This window comes from Scardinius erythrophthalmus, assembly GCF_964197995.2.
Source record: "Scardinius erythrophthalmus genome assembly, chromosome: 9".
NCBI classification, from domain to species: Eukaryota; Metazoa; Chordata; class Actinopteri; order Cypriniformes; family Leuciscidae; genus Scardinius; species Scardinius erythrophthalmus.
The window spans coordinates 31,860,447-31,880,571 of record NC_138229.1 but is presented as its reverse complement, the minus strand read 5'-3'; the positions used below and the strand labels follow the sequence as shown (position 1 = coordinate 31,880,571).

Below are 20,125 nucleotides of genomic sequence, written 5' to 3'. Positions count from 1 at the left end.
ATGGAAGTGTGTCACTAAGGTGCTAAGCACTCTGCTGCTCTTTTTGAGTATTTGTTTTGATAGTTAAAGTGTACGGATCTCTTTTCAAGTTTGTCTGAAGCCAGGGCTCAACAGTAAGGATGGTTTAGCCTGGTGACACACCTGCACAAATGCAATGCATCTTGGGTAGACTTAAATGACAAAGCAAGACATCATCTCAGAGTGTGTTTACCTGTAAGGGAAGACACGGTAACTCTTGTCATGCGGTGTGATGGCCTGCGTGATGTTGTCCGTAAGCTCTCGCACCATCTTCAAGGCGTCGATGTAGTCAGCTGATGTTTTTAAGATGGTGTGATAGCTCATGAAGTATGTGGCGCCTACGTCAGTGTCGTTCTCTTTCAGATCCACAGCAGTGCTGTACGCAGCATGACCGCTGCGCAGGAAAGAAAAGGAGTTATTACTCACAACAGGGTTTCCAAAGCTTTTCTCTTCAAGAGAATCATTTAAAATAATGCAAGTCTTTCACAAAAAAAGAATGAAAGACCATTTCGTTTTGGTAATTAAAAACTGAAATGTTTTCAGAGTGAAAAATCAAATAATGCAGATGTAGAAGTCTCAGTGGACAAAAACACCTGAATGTTTAAAAATAATAAGTACTGGATATTTCACAGAAGTATGAAGTGAATATAGTTTACTGCTATACAAAACACTTAAATTATTTGCTAATTGTGCAAAACTTTGTTACTCAGCTTACTGACAAAACCCAATGCACCCTAAGCATACAATCAGCCAATCACGGCTTGCGATTTCAGCAAAAAACGCAAGTTTTTGTGTACAATATACATCAGATGGTCGCTAAACGGATGGTGGACATGTACTGGGTGGCAAATCTGCTCATAGAAAAATGTAAACTTACCCTTTTCCACACTTGATATTCGGGTTGTCCGAGAGAAACATGGGGAGGAAGTGCATGAATTCGGTACCATTAGGCCTCTGTTTCCCACTAGAGGTCATAGGTCTGCAGTGAACGCAGCTCTTATCCACCACTGATGAAAAAAACAAAAAACAAACAAAAAAAAAACATCATGATCAAGATACAATGAAAAAGCAAAAGTAAAAAAAAAAGAAAGAATAAAAATTCTGTCAACACCTTTTGTGTTCCACAGAAGTCATACAAGTTTGGAACAACATGAAGGCGAGTAAGGCTGAGTTCACATCTGATCAACTGACCTGGTGCCATCAAACAAGCGGATCGAGACCTCTGAAAAGTCTCTGACCACTTCCAAATGAACTCTGGTGCGGTTCGAATGAAATATGAACACAACACGGACCAAAGACATGTAAACCAACCAAAGTAGGACGTGATGTCACAAGATGTGACCCTAAAAAGGACAGAATGCTCAAGCAAACTAGTTTTTTCTCGTCATAGACTCGATGTTGCCCATCACAGTTCGGTACAGGCATCTGAACCATGTCTCCATGATCCACCAGGGATTCCTGCCGCTGTTTTGACTACTTTACACATTTGATAAACTCTTCACGAGTTCTCAGCTGGTCAAAATACCATCATAACACACGCATAAAAGGAGTGAGTTAAACCCAGCACAGAATTGTTTTAGATGTTCGGTACTTTCCTTCGCAAAATATACATCATAAAAGTCTTTTTTTTTTATCATTAGGTTCGGTGTTAAAAAAGACAGTGAGAATGCTAAACAAATTAAGGACTAAATGTATCATTATTGTTAACTTCATGTGCGAGTGAATGTATTATCGCGAGAGTCTACAAGAATGTATTATCGCGTGAGTCGGTGAGACTTGTTGTTTTCTTCGGTGGTTTTTGCGGGAGATTAGGGAGTGTGGAGTAATAAAAAACTTTCTGTGGAACTTCGTTGTATTTTTGGCTATTTTCAATTATCTTGTTTTGATCCAGACCAAAAGAACCAAGAGAACCAAACTACAAGTGTGAACATACCCTTAATGACAAAATGAACATTTTTTGGGTGAACTATCCATTAAAAAAAAAACCAACAATTTGATACTAAAAATGCTTTGATTGTAAGGATATATGTACATTTATCATGACAAAAAATTCCCATCGAAATCTATTTGCAAAGAGTGAGTTCAAAGACCCAAGAACTGGAATCTGATGTCAAAAGCATAAAGGTCCTCTGGTGCAGTGGAGGTCAAGGCTCTGTTGATTCGCTGGATAATGGTTTACCTGAAGCGTTGCAGAAAGCTCCTGTTGCGTTATAATATCTGCAGCAGGACGACTGCGGCTTCACCCAGTCAAAGTAGTCATCCAGCCAGGACGATGGGACGTTGCTGATCTTAGTGCTGAAATTGTGACAGAGGATATTACCATATTGATCTGACAGAGGTGATTCATAAACCGAAAGCAGTTAGTAAACTCTGAAACTTTCTGGGAACTTCCTACACTTAAAAGGGACTAAAAAAATAAAGCAAAAAACTGTTTATTGTAGGGTTATTGTAGTTAACTGACACAATTTTTGGTAACACTTTATTTTACAGTGTCCTTGTTACATATGTTACATGTACTTACCATAATATTAATGGTAAATTATGCATAATTACATGCAACTAACCCTCAACCAAATCCTAATCCTACCCTAGCCCTATAGTAAGTACATGTAGTTAATTAATATTACTCAGTACTTAAATATATAATTACACTGTAACAATGACACCTTAAAATAAAGTGTAACCCAATTTTTTTTTTCTTGAAATAAAATAAATATTAACTGAATATATGCATACACAAATTTTATTTTAGCTTGTTGCCAAGGCATTTAGGTTAACTTGATGTACTAAAATATGAATAAAATGATAATAAATCAACACTGGTGTATTGAAACTTCTTCCTCACTGAAAAGGAGTCAAAAAGTGTCACTCACTAGTTATGCAAGAGAGAAGCGGCATAAATTTGCTGGACTAGAGAGTCGTTGTTGCAGCCGACTCCGCCACACACCGCGTTCTGGCCCTCCGATGTTTTGTAGTCATGTCCATCCTCTACCACAAAGTAAACGGGCGGCCCGGTGTGCAGGTACTCACTCAGATTCCTAAAGTAATCCAGCATATAGGAGTCCTGCGACAGGGAGACCGGGACGATTTATGTTCAATCAGGTTCTTCAGAATGCAATTGTCTGTCAACAATGTGAAGAATGGTGTATATATACGTACATCAGGCATGGACAACGTCTGCTCAAGTCCAATCTCCACTTTATTGACAACGGCTATACTAAATGACAGCATTCCCACAAACACAGCAACCTGTAGATGAGAATCAGAAAACTGAACTGGAGGATGAACTCTATTTGTACATCATTGCCATGTTTAGCGAAACTGGTAGACCAATGTCCTGGGTTCAATTCCCATAAAACGCATACAGATATACCTTGAACCAAAAGTATGATAATACATTATAATATATAACAATATCATATTGTTGCTTTACACCTACCACCAGCGGGCGCACCCAATCCTTTAAGATGAAAGGAGCGTATATCTTCTTAAAGAAACGGAACAGACAACCTTCGGATTTCTCTTGCGGTCCATCAGGCAACTTTACACAGCACAATATATCCGTCCGATTCGCCTGGGGGAAAAACAAAAACATAAGCCGAATATCTTAAAGCATCTCAAATCATTATCAGACCATTCATACTCGCATATCAATACAGAAAAAAAATGCTGCTTAAAAATACAATGGTATAAAAAGCTAATCATGCTACTTTAAAAAAAAAGTTTGTTACTTGACAAATGAAATCGGTAGCTGTGAATTAGCATTTTATTTTCAAATCCACTTCATTATTTTACATTATGTTTCTAGTAACCAAGGATGATAATTACTAAAAACTGCTCTAAATATAAAAGAACCGCAGAGTTCACACCACAACTATAATGATAACAGCCAAGAGAAACAATATCAGCTCATGAGCGGTAAAAACATTGACAGCCAATCAGAATCTATCCTGCTTTGAGAGCTCCAGCATTTAAAGAGACAGGCGCAAAACTGCAGTGCGCGAGTAGAATAAACAGAACGATATTGTCTGATGGCGTGGACGCTAATATAGTTATCTTTATCGTTATCTTCATAGTAATCATTCTTAAGGTGAACAGGCCTTAAAGAAATAGTTCACACAAAAATGTACATTTTCTAATTATTTAAATCACCCCAAGAGCATCCAAGATGTATATGACGTGTGGCGTATACACATTGGGAACGTCACGCGTAATGTAGGCAAGTGTGAATAAGAAGCTCTGACCAAAACAAATGGTTGTTTCTGTATATTAGCATATGTTTCAGTTTATTGTATAAAAAAAAAAAGCCTTTTATCCAGGATGTAAGCTCCTCTTGTAAACAATGGGGCGGTTCTTGCCGCCTATGTCACGTGTGACATTTCCAACGTCACTTGAGAGGTTGTGAACTGAACCGTCTTGGGGTGAACTATTCCTTTAATTCTCTATTCTCCCACAGCTAGAAGTGACCTCTCACCTCTTGTCTCTGGATGTCCAGGCCCAGCAGAGAAACAAAGCAGCTGATCTGCAGGAGGAAGTCAATGAAGACGGCCAGACCAGCGAACAGAGAGAACGTCCTCACCGCAGGCATGGTGGACAGAGCACCTGTGGACATGGAAACAGAAACTATAGACATCTGGAAAGGGAAATGAGAATCAAATGATCCAACGATCATTCGCAAGTAATAAAGGAGTCAATTGAAGGTCGACATACCTAAAAAGAAAGCAACTGTCTCGGAGAACGAAGAGAGGAACATGCTGGGAGCCACCTCTCCGAGGATACGGCCAATCTGCTGATGAAGCTCTTCCTCCGCCATCCGCTCATCTCTCTGAAGAAAACAAAAATCTATTACGAAGGCAAACAATCTCAACCTTCAACAACCTTACGAATGATGAAGTGGAACCAAACTTTTTAGGAACTAAAAATGCTCGCCCGAGTTATTTTAAGTGCAAGAAGTCAACTGACATCAACAAAACAACCACAGGACTTCTCAGAATGTGTCACGCTTGAGCTAACATCTGTAAAGACATCACCACACACCTGGAAGGTTTGCACAATGATGAAGATGTTGTCCACACCCACGGCCAGCACGAGGAAGGGAATGACCTCGATGACGATGAGCGTGAGGGGGATGCCGATGTAGCTGAAGATACCCAGAGAACAGGCCACTGAACTCAACACGATCAGGATACCAGCGATACCCAGAGAGATCTTGGAGTCCACCTGTACACCACACATTCAAATGCAGTATTTCAAATAAAATGATGAGAACATGCAAGGTCTGTCTAATGACATCACTCACATGAGTGAAAGAACAGCCAAAGAAAAGAGAAAATATAGATCTGTACTTCAATAAGGGTTTTCAAAATTGAAATGGCCAACCGTGGGTCATTTTAAACCCAGGGTAAAATTACTTCATACTTTACATTGCTCATAACTAACCCAGGGTTAACAATTAATCCTGGGTATTTATAAACTGACGTTTCACACTGTACATTCCTAAACCCTGGGTTACTATTCTTATTTTGTGGTGTCAGTGTCATTGAATGGATCACTTGACTGGTTTATAAAGCCCTAGGTAAAAAGCTGTGCTAACCCCGCTTTAAAAATTACAAAGTGTGAAACATGTCTCTACCCAAAGTTGTGTTTACAAAGTGTTTACAAAGCGAATGTGCAAAGACCAAGTCAAACGCCCTTTACAAATTTTTTAAAAATAAATAAAAGGAATAACAACGTTGGGCGATTTTGAAGTTTTTCGCCCTATCCTACGTTTTCCACCTACATCAGTTTACCGCCTGACCTTTCCAACGTGATTACGTAATGCGTGAAGTCGAGAATGTGCAAGACGAGCATTTGTGGTGAAACAGTATAGATATTTGATTTTTTTTTTTTGAAAATGGCCGATCGTTTCGCTAGATAAGTTCCTTGGCTGGGATCGTGTACACTGAACTGAAACTGCAATTTGGACCCTGGTTTTACCCCACTGAAGTCCACTACATGGAGAAAAATCCTGGAATGTTTTCCTCAAAAACATGAAAGAAAGACATGAACATCTTGGATGAAGTGGGGGTGAGTAAATTATCAGGAAATTTTAATTCTGAATTGAACAGAATTCTGAAGTGCAATATGAAAAACCTGTGTTAATATTAATAATAAATATAAAAATGTGCTATGTGGCAAAGTATTAGCTAAGGGAAATTTATACATTTTCATATTAAAGTGTCACTGTCTGAAGATTAAACAGTAAATGTTTTGTGGTAACAGAATTGTATGAAGAAATACAAAGTTTTAAAGCCCTGATATACTTCAAGAAAAGAACAAACTGGTGTGAGATCACTTCGAAAGAAAGGTTAATTTTAGAATTTGTTTAGGCAGTTCGAAACAGCTTGCCAATATGAACTTCCCGTTGAAACACACTGGAGAGCTGCTTTATAGAAGAAAATGAAGTTGTAATTCTAATTGAAAGCGACATTGATTTTAAGTTTAATACTGTAAAGCTGCTCGCGTTCAAGCAGAAGTCTGTTGTACAAAGTGCTGTATAAATCAAAATAGCGTGACCTGACTGAAGAGCTAAATTGCAGAGTTGGTGCAAACATTTCCACGCCACTATGATCAGATTGTTTTTTTCACTAATGTCATTGTTATAGGGATCTCCCAGTCACGTGACCCCTAGCCGCGTGTCAGCCATTTTGACGGAATACTTCAGCGCACTACATACATGAGAATGCGGATTATCACATGTTTTATTGCTGCGAATTGATTAAAATAATGAATAGTGGTCACTTTATTAATTATCTTGAGCCTGCTGAAATGTTCCTATAAATATATTTTCTTTCCAACTGTGCAATCTGAATAAAAAATAGGCTAAATATATTTATCGACTAAGCTGCAGCAGTCCTATGCTCGTCTTCCCATTAACAGTTTTTTTTTTCTCTTTCTGACATTTTATACCGGTTGGGCTTACATTTTTTAATTAAATTGACTATAAAAAAAGATTGCTTGTGTGCTGGTGTTTATTCCAGTCTTTTAAAATAGTTGAATGAATGAATGCTCGCGAGGTGCCTGTAACGATGTTAAATAGGCTAACGTAGGCTATTTAATGTAGGCTACTCAGGGTAGAGGAGAACGACAGTCAACTTAGAATATTATAGCATTTTGGCCATAAACATGTAAATAGTGAAAATAATTGACATTGAAAAATGACACAGAACGATTAAAATTTAATATTTAAATATTTAATCTAAATAAATAAATGTTCGTGGTTCGCACTGATGTTATTCATTTGTTCTCACACACTTCAGCAGCGTCGCCGTCACTGGTTTCGACGAACACTGACCACTATCTAGCGCAGCTGGGCTGCAACTCTTCACGTCATGTCATCACAAAAAGACATACAAGAGTAAGATAAAGGAATTAGGAATCATAGATCCTTATGAAGCACCACAAGTTCTTTTTACAGGCATTAAATGTGTAGAAAAACTTCCTGACATGGAGTTCGGTGACATTTACAGCTAACGTTACCTTATTCACTTCTCATCATGCTACACCGGAGCTTCATTAAAAGCATACAAAAGCTTAGCAGGCTATCGGTATCACGAGTCCGGATGGGTCAGCAACTCTTTGATTTGGACGCCAGCAGGGAAGGATTTTTCAATCATCACCGCAGGCATGATAGAAGAATAGGTGAATATTTTCCCGACGACCTCGTATTATCACCGGCGGTTTAGCATTTTCTATACCGTCAAAATGGCTGCTCCAAATGGCGTGACGTCACGCGGGACGTCCCTATTGTAGGTTTATTTTGTTATTGAGGGGAAAGTTTATCTAAACGCCGTTATCGGCAGTGTGGGGGGTGTCGGGATGTTCGCTAACAGTTCATCTCTGCAAAATGATTTCAAATTCTTTATACCTCTAAGAACGAAAAAAAGTTTGAGTATATCGGGGCCTTTAGACTTAAAGCCACACGCAGAATGGAGAGTCATGAGGGTCTTACCAGCAGGTTCCGGCAGCTATTAATGTGTCCCAGAGCCAGCGAGATGTAGACGAACATGATGACGTAGCTGATCACGATGGTGGTGACATCACTGTTGCTCTCGCGGTCGATCTCATCCTCGATGCTGCGCTCAGAGCTGAACGAGATGATCAGGTTGGGGTTGCTATAGTTCTTCACAAAGTCGATAAACCTGTGGAGGTATGAATAAAGTTACTCCTAAATGCTTGTTATATCTTTTGTAAGCAGTAGTTGTCATTCTAGATCAGATCTTTTATTTTTTTTTATAAATAATCACCTATTCATAAGATTTACTAACTTAACACACTTACACTTTCTCCCACGCCAAAGCTTTGCCTAATTTTTCAGTGTCGTTCAGGTAGTTGTTGACTGGAAAGGTGATCACTAGAGCTGTGGCATTGTTGTAGGCGTTGTCTTTATATGAAAAAGGACAAAACAGAAACAAAAATTATCTACTGTAGATGCACATACAGTAGATTCAGGTGTCGTTGCGTCACTCGGCTTTACACGCTGCAAAGTTTCGTTAGTGACAACCGCATTAAAACGAGGGACTGAATCTGAAATTGCAATGTTTGATATAGAGATTACCACAGCAATGGACGGGACAAAGAAATCTGGTATGTCAAAATAGATCTGTGCATTATGTCTTGAAGAGTACGTGCAATAGACCTGCCAGACCTTTGTTTTTCATTTCATTACTAACTTATTTGATATTTTTAATGCAATTTTTACTTAATGTAACAATATTTGAAGGCTACATGCTTGTTTTAATGTGTTACTCAATTAAAAGCATTAATAATGAACTAATTTCATTTATTTAATATTGTTTTCAAACAGTAAAATAAAAACAATAGTTACAACAGCTGTTGCTATGGTACCGAAAACCATTCAATTTTACCAGTATTTTGAGACTGTTTTTGCAAAGTTCAACGCAGTTTTGAGGAGAAAATAATGGTGTTGACTTGTGAATTTGCACATGGTTTGTCTTAAAAACACCACATAGACATACAATTTCCCACATAAATATATAACAACATTAAAAGCTGGATTTTCACCACATGGGGGACTTTAAGATCACAAATATGTCTTTGTTCTTTTGTCTTTGTGTTCAGTCCTGTCAAACTCACCCTCAAATCCACCAAGAACAAGCCAGGGGAAAACTGGGCCTCCATATGTACCCATGCAGGGGTCATGAAAGTGGCCCGTGTCATCAAGGGCCGTGGGAGAACTAGGACCAAAAGCAAAATGTAAGAAAGCCTGAGTAAAACTCTAAATTCGTCAGAGCAAAAAAAAAAAAAAAAAAAAGGTGGGAGTTTAGTGTATTGGGAGTTTATTCAATGTTCAAAGTTTAATGGAAACAAATGCATTATAAATCATAATAGAGTGTTGCAGGGATGGTGTAATTTCGTAGGGCAAATCCCAGAAACATGTTAGCATTACAGCACTTCTGTGTTTTTATAATTGCACTACTGCAAACTATTCCAACTTATCCTTTCAGGGAAAATGTTAAGGACTGAAAGAGTTGTCTGACGCTTAATAATGGCGACGCTGAAGTTGTGTGACCGCAGCGTAGTTCGTTTATAGCCTACGTTTAGCTTTTTACTTCTTCCGATTGCATTTACGCTTCAAAATTCATTAAAGTTGTGTTCATTTGTGAAGATTATCATAATGAACAACACATTAAGAATCATCAACTTTTGTTGGTCACAGAGGTTATCTTGTGCAATAATCCAAAAGCCTATCGTTTTCGTCGAGGGAAACAGGGTGATGCTATTCAGAGTTGACCTACAAAAGTACATCATCACTGCAGCGCTCCATCAATAAAAAAACAAACAAAAAAAAACAATAAAAAAAAACCCAGAAAAGCTCACCTGACACAATACAGAAAATGAGTGTGGTAGTCAAAGTAGATTTGGAACTCGTCAGCAAGCAAATGATCCAGGACTTCATGGCTATTCTGGTAGTAGTTTAACACACTCAGGATGGTACAGTTGTCATTGTACGGAGCCAGTGGAGAAACACAGATGTCTTGAAGAGTCACCGTCTCTCCTTTATATTCAGCTTTTAGATTTGTTATTTCTGTCTGGAGATCCAACACCTACATGGAAACAGAGGAGAGGAGAACACAGAAAAAACAGTGAGTATGGTAGAGCGAAAACACTAAAAATATTAACAAAACATCAAATCTCCAAATTTCACACACGTAACTTAAAAAAAAAAACCTACTGTTTTTAAAACACTTGAGCCACACTTAAAAACACTTGAATGTCACTGTGAAAGGCTCCTACAATAGATTTTAACATCAAATCTACTTAAGTGGCTTTCAAGTTATACTTGATATATCAGATATTGTCAGATATTTTAATTTTTCCTAACATTCACCATCATCAATGGGACTGTATGGTTTACCTTACACACTAGAGCCGCACAATCTGGATAAATTGAGAATCACAAATTAGTATTTAAAATAGAGATCACCGTTCTGAATGGACGACTAAAAATAACATGTAATTCAGTAGAGGTTCTGGCAAAACATGAATTGCTGCAATCCATTTAAAAATATTTAAATTATTTGAATTATTATAAAAAATATCTGTTTGATTGAACGATTCAATGACTCACTCATAAAGTCTTCACTTGTTTCATTACTGGATTTTTTTTTAAAGAATCTCTTGAATAAATGATTCAATGGCAAATACATTTTTAGCAGTCACTTGTCGCCACCTACTGGTGCAACGATGAAATTCACACAATCTTTATGTCAAGTTACTTTCAAAAGGTGATTTTCTCTATTCTGATCGCTTTCGTAGACATCAGTGTTTATATCTGATCTATACATTTTTCCCCCAGTACTTGTGATCATTTAAATTATTGTAAGACAGAAATTATGATACTGTATGATTTCCGCAAAGCCGTTTCATACCTTAATATGACAGCTGCTCTCTCCGGCTCAGCGGAAGTGCAGACGCAAATCTGAATGTTCGCTGTGATCGTACTTGTCAAAGGTTTAATAGACACAGTTGACGAATCGTCATTGAGGAATAAGATGACGTGAGTGTTTGAATCGAGATCGCAATCTTTTAACGATTAATCATGCAGCACTAATAACACAGTACTACTTGTTGACTTGCCTGATGGAGGAGTGATATGTTCAGCATGGGGGAGAAGTAGATGACCGGTCCAGACTGGGGTGAAAAGAAGCCCGGATTATCCCATGTGGTGGTGATGATGAGCTGCTCAGTGCGGAAAAATGGCCCAAAGTGCTGGTCGAAATAGTCCTTCTCCTGCCTGGCCCTGCTGCTGGGAGACGACCAGAGCTCCACCGGGTTGGTGGTGATGCGCATGTAGGACAGTCCTGCTGAGCAGATGGACACCAGCACCACGCTGGTCAGGATCACAGTTAAGGGCTGTCGGACACACAGTGAGCCCCACCTGCTGAAGATAACACGCAGCAGGTTCTCGAAACGCTCGCCCAACGTCTCGCAGCAAGTAGCTTCATCTGAGGAGTAAGGACCACATTCAGTGAGGACTGAGGACTGGAGGAAACGTGCTAGTTTTTTGGAGAAGTGATCATTTTGTTGGATGTTAAAGGTGATGTGAGCACCACTTGTACACACAAAATTCAATTGCAATAATAATAGGCTGTGACAAAACAATACAAAGCCGACTAATGGCTTAAATATATGGGCTCATGTACCTCTCTCATTCGACACGAATCCAAATGTTTCCATGGTTGCGATGTAACATTTAATTGCTAACCTATTAATTCTTCTGCAAACAACGCTGTGTGCTTCACTAGTGTCGTATTATTCACGTAAAACAACATAACACCACGGTGGGGCAGTTGTCAAGTTGACTTTAATCAAGTTTAAAGAATAAATAAAATACTTTATAATTATTTAAATAATTTATTTAAATAATACAATAATAATTTGCATACCCACAAAATCTGTGCCATCAGAGTTCACGGAGTAGGGCTGGTTGCTGTCAAGAATAGGGCCATATTCAGATGTGACCATCCTCCGTCTGTAATTAGATAAACAAAAAATAAATACAAAATGAACCAATAAATAAATGAATAAACCAATGAACAAACAAATCTGGACTGATAGGTGTGCAGTTACTTTCATGGAAAGTCATGCGTTTCATTACCGATAACATCACATTTTTCTCAAGAGCGGAGATTTTAATAAATACACATACATACATATATATATATACATACACGCATATGTATGTGTGTACTGTGTGTGTGTGTATATATATATATATATATATATATATACACTACTAAATTAACTAAATTAATAAATAAAAAAATTTACAACAAAAATGAACCATCACTGAACTTACCCAAGCTTGACTATGACGCTATTTTCTTCTAGAAACAAACTTCTGTTTGTTTATACAATCTGCAAAATGCATTACTTTACTAGTTACTTGAAAAAGTAATCCGATTATGTAACTCGGGTTACTCATAATGCGTTACTGACACGGTTACTGACTAATAATTACCAGGAATGGGAATAAGCAGAGACCTGGCAACACTATATCATACTGATATGTCTGGGTCATGAATATATTGTGATTTTTTTTATGTTCAGTTTGCAGCATACAAAACTGTGATATGTTGACTTTTACTCGCTGGTTTCCCTTTCGTCAGCATTGGACTTTGGTGCTTTAAGCAATTGAGTTTTGGTTAAAACAATATCACTGGGTGTGTTGTTTTGTGTTTTATCATGCAAATAAACCCTTCTGCAATGTCAGATTGTTTTGAGGAACTGTCCCTCACAAATCTGTAACTTGCCTGTAACACCATGCTCCCAGCACGACTCCAAAGAAGATGAAGAGGAAGGCTATATAAGAGCACCACATGATGAGGGTCATGGCGTCCAGGCCGAGGATGGTCCAGGGGGGAAGGAGCGGAGGAGGCACGGGTGTGGGACCACACGCTTTACTGCAGTCCTGACAAGAGCAGGGCCCTGAGCCGTCATCCAGAGACTGCGTGCAGTTAAACGTCCTGTTGCTCATGGGAGTCATGCTCATGACGGGTGCATCTGGGAACACCAAACATTTTCAACACTGAAATCAATCTCGAGAATATAAGCTTCATGGATGCAAAACAGATTTTGAGTAACAATATATGAGTTTGAAAGCAATAAAATGAGTGGATTACTTCAAGAAACAAGGCTGAAGCTTATAAAGAGGTTTTATGAGTTCAAACTCGTTAGGAAATCTTGTGATTCTGAAAGTGCTTGTACCTGAGAAAACCGGGTCGATAGCAAAGGGGGCTTGGCCATTGTTGATGTCGAACATGTACTTGATCCAGTTTTGGGGAGTGCACTCGCTGGCGTCTCGCCCGCACAGCAGACTGAGGGCTTTGACGTTGGTGGAGGGAGCCTGGACGTCACTGCAGGCGTTATACATGGCTGTAGAAAAACGTCAAATAAATGAAAATCATATTGGTTACCTACGAGATTTTATACAACAGTTAGTTACAGTACTCTAATTTGATTGGCCGAGTAATTTAATATAACAGTAATGGGACATTTCTGTCCCACTTATACTTCACTGTATTACATTGTATCACTTCACTAGCGTTCATGGCGTCCCAGAACAGAGTACCGCTATTGAGTGATGCAGAGTGCAAATAAAGCAGAGTTTTGTATTAATGCCTGAAGCGAAGAGCATGTTTTATGAAAGTCAGAGCGTTGGTGTTTTATCTCACTCCAGGTCAGGATCGAGCGAGGCCTCTTTCACCAGCGAGCAGAAATAGACATCCAGAGTGACCACAGAATGCTTTAAAATGTAAATGAACTGTAATAAACAAGTCCTGATATGATCTGATTTTAAGACTGGACAAATCAGAACACCACATATACATGTATGCCAATTTATTCTGGATGCCTATTTATTATATAATAATAATAATAATAATAACAACAAGAAGAAGAATCATCATCTTATCCACAATTAAGTATTTTTGTTATTATTAATTATTTTTGTTATTATTAATATTAAATAAAAAAATATTATAATAAATAGTAGTAGTAGTAGTAGTAGTAGTAGTAGTATCAGTAGTATGGAAAAAATATTAATTATATACTTATATATAAATACTAATTTTATCCACAGTTAATTATTATTATTAATGTGTAATAATAATATCAACAATGATAAGTATTTGACATGATTAATATTAACAATTATAAATTATTATCATTATTATTATTATTAGTAGTAGTAGTTGTATGTAAATACTAATAATAATATTTTTATCCACAGTTAATTATCATTATTAACAAATAATATTTCCCACAATAAGTATTATTATTGAAATACTACTACTACCACAAATAATAATAATTAATATAATATTTTTTTGAAAAAGGATTATTATTATTATAACTATTAGTAGTAGCATTAGTAGTATGGAAATAATACTAATTATTCTAATACATTAATACAAATTGTATCCACAATTATTATTATATTTATTAATCTATAATAATAATAATAATTAATAATTATGTTAATATTAATAACATCAAAAATACTTATTCATTGTTGATAGGATTATCATTATTCTTAGTAGTATGTAAATACTACTACTACTAATTGTATTAACAAATAATAATGCTAATCTTTTCCACAATAAGAATTATTGAAATACTACTACTAATAATACAAAAAATGCCCAAAATGAATTATTATTATTAATAATAATAATAATAATGATAAGTAATATATTGTACAACCTTTACACTAAGAAATACTTAGTAGATGGTTTTCTAATGTGTGTTTTAAAAGCAGTTTAGGACCCATTGTCAGACATGAGGACTAAGTGTTCTCATTGATCAGGACTGTTGACCATTTCTGAATCAAGGGCTTTACTGAAGTCAGTCCCGTTCTGATGTTACGAATCAAGCATCTTCTGTTCCTCACCATTGGCAAAGGTCTGGCTGATGTAATAGGACACCTCAAGCACATTGGTTTTGTTTTGCTCCGGGTCTGGAGAGAACTGTGTGGCATTGACGAACTGGCTCTGTCTGGGACTGCAGGTGAGCTCGCAGAACAGGGTCATGAAGTTGAAGAAGCATGCTGGACACCTGGCACACAAAAACAGGGACAAGTTCAAGCTGCATATTATATTACTGCCATAAACTGGGCAACTCTCCCAATGTAAACTGTGTCAAGCAAGTACATGTTTGGTTTCAACTGAAAACGTGACTTGGATTAATTAATCAATAACCTGCTGGTGACTCAATAATGGGCCGATTCACAAAACTGCCTACTGTCTCTGTATCTTCATGAAGGCATTTCAGCCATACCTGGACAGGTACTGAAGGGGGATCTGGATGTTGCTCTTCAGAGTCGTGAGCTGTTGGGTGTCACAGCAAACCCTGTTGTCCTCATAGACCAGCCCAGGACAGAGCTCCTGAAAAAATTATATAAAGATTAGTTCAAACAAATTTAGGACTTTAAACTAAACTTGCTGTATGCTTAAAAGACCCTTTTTTTATCTAATAAACTTTTCCAAAACATAAATAAAATCTACTTTTTTATAAGATCTTTAACAGTAAAAGCAAAAAAAAAAAAAAAAAGCACAGCAAAAGTAAAACATGCTGATGCATCACGTGAATGCGAATACCAGCAAATAGAATACTAAAATTACAAAAAAAATTTTATTTTTTTATTTATTTTTATTTTGGGTATAATGTGACCAGGACATATTTTTGTGATATTTACCATGAATCACTGATTTTGATGACAATTCCATTCAATTTTTTATTTGATTCTTTGCTAACCGTTTGCCTGGGAAACGGAAGACAGAAGTGTTTACGATGGTCTAAACAGTCACTCTCTTTAGCAATTTGCTTAATGCTGATGTTGTTGTAGAAATTAAACTTCTCATAGTTCATGCAAAAGGAAGCTAATAAGTCCACTGAAGCGTTGCCTACTGTAGTCTACGGGGCTTTAGGGTTTCCTACGCTTTAAAGAACAGGAAATGCCAAGCGTGACAGTCTCCCATGTCTGAACAGTGACTGATCAAATAACATCGATTCAAACCTTGGTCTTCATTCACACACTGCCCACAGCATGTGTCACTGTGTGGTTTGACATGTGAGATAATAGGAAGAAGCCCTTTTGAAATGTCAACTAAAGCCATGTTTAAAAAAAAAAAAAGTCTCTGTTAGGCGTGTCACGATTGTGAATTTTGTTCTGACTATAAATTGTCAAATAAATAATTGCAATGAATTATGCAAGCATAATGCATTGCACATATATATTAAATAAGCTCATATGATTTTCTTTAATGCTGTGAAAATAATATTTTAAGTTAAAATGCACACTGCTAACTTGTTTTAGCACACTGCTAATATGTTTTAACACACTGCTAACATGTTTTACACACTGCTAACTTGTTTTAGCACACTGCTAAGTAAGGGATAATGTATAGTGAGCCGGTTGTTATAGTGAATAACAACCCCGACAGGCTGAACGGGATCCCGACGCGAAGCGGAGGGATCTTGAATCAGCCTGAAGGGGTTGTTATTCACTATAACAACCGGCTCACTATACATTATCCCGCTTATTACATGGCTACCTACAAAATAAATAAATAATTTGCCGCGAATTATTGATTTAAAAAGGGGTTATTGATTTAAAAACGATTGTATTGCTTCCGCTAAAGAAAATAGTCCGTTCCGCGTCCATAGCAACGCGCTGTTTTTCATGGCAACGGTCTGTTATACTTCGCAGCGGTCTGTTATAAAGAAATAACAGACCGCATTCTATATTGGAATTCAGCCAAGCCATGTAATAATGTTTTAACACACTGCTAACATGTTTTACACACTGCTAACATGGTTTAGCACACTGCTAACATGTTTTACACACTGCTAACATGGTTTAGCACACTGCTAACTTGTTTTAACACACTGCTAACATGTTTTAACACACTGCTAACATGTTTTAACACGATGCTAACATGTTTTACATGTTTCTAAAACATTTCTAGGATGTTTTACCAAGCTGCTAACATGGTTTACACACTGCTAACATGGATTACCACACTGTTAACTTGTTTTAACACACTGCTAACATGTTTTACACACTGCTAACATGGTTTAACACACTGCTAACATGGTTTAGCACACTGCTAACTTGTTTTAACACACTGCTAACTTGTTTTAACACACTGCTAACATGTTTTCCACACTGCTAACATGGTTTAACACACTGCTAACATGGTTTAACACACTGCTAACATGTTTTACACACTGCTAACATGGTTTAGCACACTGCGAACTTGTTTTAACACACTGCTAACATGGTTTAACACACTGCTAACATGTTTTAACACACTGCTAACATGGTTTAACACACTGCTAACATGGTTTAACACACTGCTAACTTGTTTTAACACACTGCTAACATGGTTAAGCACACTGCTAACATGTTTTAACACACTGCTAACATGTTTTAACACACTGCTAACATGTTTTAACACACTGCTAACATGGTTTAGCACACTGCTAACTTGTTTGAACACACTGCTAACTTGTTTTAACACACTGCTAACATGGTTTAGCACACTGCTAACTTGTTTTAACACACTGCTAACGTGTTTTAGCATGTTGCTAATACGTTTTAACATGTTGCTAGCATGTTTCTAATCAGGGTGAGTAAATGACGACAGCTTTGTCATTCCTTCTAAACACTACGACACATCATGAAGAGCAGACTAACGGTCGTGAAGGTCCTCTTACCTGTAGCAGTTCCAGTCCCTCATCAGGTAAAGGTTTAGGAGGGCCTGTGTAATTGCAGTTTAACTTCTTCTCCTCTACTACAGTGGAGTTTCCACATTCTCCATACCAGATACAGTGCTGGCCATGCACCTGGGTGGACATTGGGAACAATAGTTTAGGAATAACAATTTATAAACACAGTCATAAACACAGTATTTATTAATCTTTCAGATCATCATCTGCTCTGAGCATCTGTTCGGCATGATACGCAACCACTGATGTTTAAAATGAAATGTTCCTCAAAATCAGGTTTCTTCCCCTTTTCAGTTTTATTTGTGGGGTTACTTTCAAGATAGCAAGATATTTCACTTTATTTGGTGCAGAAAAAAAAAATCCCGCCAAGACTGTAACCACGTCACTCATCGTGAACGAGTCTCACTGAAACCAGAAAAGGTGTGCATTCCTCAGCTATTTCGTCAGTTTTGCAGTCATGTGACTAGAATTCAGCAGAACCGCGTCTCCACCCAGTCTGAACTGATGTATAATCAAACTGACATGCTGGCATTTAGACTGAGGAACTGTCAAGCTTTTGTTGTGCTGAGGCTGAATCTGGAAGCAAAAGAGCGTGACTTGATTGTGCATGTGACTGAGGGCTGGACCATCCCTTACGCAGGAAACTTTGGGACAGCCGAGTCATCATGTCTTTTCCCCCGTTTGCTCTGTTGTGCTGGACGATACAAGGACAACCTTATGACTCACTCATTGACATGAAACTATGAGTAGGCTGGGCCGAAGAAATTCAGATCATTCACATGTGAAATTCCCTACAAAACAAAGATCTCACTAAAAACCTAGCCTAGCCTAGTCTGTTTGTTTTTTCTTCAAAACTGGTCCAAACCTTTTAAAGCCAGTTACATAAAAAGATAGATCATTCTCTGATCACCTCTTGTCTAACTGTTAGTTGGTCGAACTAGTTCTTAAGACACGGTCTTAACATAGCGGCTAAGTTTATGCAGCTGATCATACTATCAGTGACTGATAGGAAACATAACAGACTGAACTGAATCTTCCCTCGCTGTTCTTCTTAGTCATACAATTGAGATGTAGTGTAGAAAAAAAACTACTTACATTACAATAGTGATTCAAAACATTTGGTAACTAAATAGAATTTTACACAATTTTCACGCTTTCAATTCTTGGGATTTGATTTCAATCTTGATTCAGTATTGACTTTTTGGATAAATATTAGGTAGGCTACAGTAGATAGACGTTAATTTTTCTCAAGAAAAAATATTTCACATAATGCTGTAAACATACAGAGAGCCCTGTCAGCTGGTATTATTAAAGGTTAAAAATTAACTAATTAAATTAAATATAATTTGGTTTTCATTATAATAACAATTATGACACAAGTAAAAATATAATACAAATGTAATATAGTGCACATATTTAGCAAAATACTCCTCTCTATAGCTATCAGTCAACTACGTGTTGGTCATTAAATGGCTTTCCTGAGGTAAATGTAACGTTCTGTGACATAATTGTTCACCTGCAGTTTTATTGACCTCTTTCCGTGGTTGAAAAACACTGAATGATCGATATTATGAGGCATACCTTTCGGTAAGCTGTAGCCTACTGTATCTTTAAATAAAAAGTAACAGATTATCGGTTTACTTGAACTGAGGCGCTACAGTGATCTGTCAAGTCACATTTACAAGCACCAAAACAGTATTTATTGTCTGAATTTCGTAATAAAATGGACAGAACATGAGAGCTGAGAATTGTTTTCATACCATAATAACCTGCTCTGTCTAGTCTAGTTTAGTGAGTTGCTCCAGGTACAAATCCAGACTGAGAGTGCATTGGCTGAAATGTCTGTATGTATTTTAATTATTGTATTTGCTTTTTATTATTGTTGTTTGCTTGTTTGTTTTGTTTGTTTTTATCTGTTCTGTCTTGCGTGGCTTTTGGACATGAGTCTGGCAAATAAACTGAATTGAATTGTCGGTCTCCGTGTCCTCTTTGCTCCGCGATTTTTCTCTGCGTGAGAAACTGCATGTGGCGCGAGAGCGTTTGAAAAGTGTAAATTGCGTGAGTCTCACGCTGAATGCGTATTGACAGCTCTGCTTTTAGAATGGGGATAAATCGTCGGCAGCGTGCCTCCTTCCGCCATGCTTCTCCATGTGAGGATTGTTTACATTAGACTAGAGTGCGCACTGCGCCGCATGCACACAGTGCTAATACATGTGGGGATTGTTTAAATCAGAGTGCGCACGTGTTTCGCGCAGCATACGCAGTGTTTGTTTAAGCGGTTGATGGAAAATAAGCTAATACGCGTTCTATAAAT

At 37.5% G+C, this 20,125-nt stretch overlaps 2 protein-coding genes across 2 annotated transcripts in view; one reads left to right on the top strand and one right to left on the bottom strand.

The window, feature by feature from the left end:
* cables1 (Cdk5 and Abl enzyme substrate 1) overlaps positions 1 to 1,861 on the top strand; it is a 54,374-nt gene extending 52,513 nt beyond the window's left edge. Inside the window, exon 9 of the mRNA XM_081375289.1 lies at positions 1,146 to 1,861. Within this exon, the coding sequence (XP_081231415.1) occupies positions 1,146 to 1,182 (37 nt within the window). The 3' untranslated portion in view covers positions 1,183 to 1,861. The remainder of the gene's footprint in view (positions 1 to 1,145) is intronic.
* The window catches only part of npc1 (Niemann-Pick disease, type C1), a 31,541-nt gene that overhangs the window by 5,465 nt on the left and 5,951 nt on the right, over positions 1 to 20,125 (bottom strand). The window contains exons 2-21 of the mRNA XM_081375286.1: positions 17,800 to 17,928; positions 15,358 to 15,464; positions 14,972 to 15,135; positions 13,288 to 13,455; positions 12,834 to 13,083; positions 11,967 to 12,052; positions 11,158 to 11,525; positions 9,898 to 10,124; positions 9,154 to 9,254; positions 8,338 to 8,440; positions 8,009 to 8,198; positions 5,056 to 5,238; positions 4,729 to 4,843; positions 4,493 to 4,620; positions 3,458 to 3,592; positions 3,178 to 3,267; positions 2,892 to 3,082; positions 2,198 to 2,313; positions 896 to 1,025; positions 212 to 412 (exon numbers count right to left, since the gene is read on the bottom strand). Of these exons, the coding sequence (XP_081231412.1) occupies positions 212 to 412; positions 896 to 1,025; positions 2,198 to 2,313; positions 2,892 to 3,082; positions 3,178 to 3,267; positions 3,458 to 3,592; positions 4,493 to 4,620; positions 4,729 to 4,843; positions 5,056 to 5,238; positions 8,009 to 8,198; positions 8,338 to 8,440; positions 9,154 to 9,254; positions 9,898 to 10,124; positions 11,158 to 11,525; positions 11,967 to 12,052; positions 12,834 to 13,083; positions 13,288 to 13,455; positions 14,972 to 15,135; positions 15,358 to 15,464; positions 17,800 to 17,928 (3,182 nt within the window). The remainder of the gene's footprint in view (positions 1 to 211; positions 413 to 895; positions 1,026 to 2,197; positions 2,314 to 2,891; positions 3,083 to 3,177; positions 3,268 to 3,457; positions 3,593 to 4,492; positions 4,621 to 4,728; positions 4,844 to 5,055; positions 5,239 to 8,008; positions 8,199 to 8,337; positions 8,441 to 9,153; positions 9,255 to 9,897; positions 10,125 to 11,157; positions 11,526 to 11,966; positions 12,053 to 12,833; positions 13,084 to 13,287; positions 13,456 to 14,971; positions 15,136 to 15,357; positions 15,465 to 17,799; positions 17,929 to 20,125) is intronic.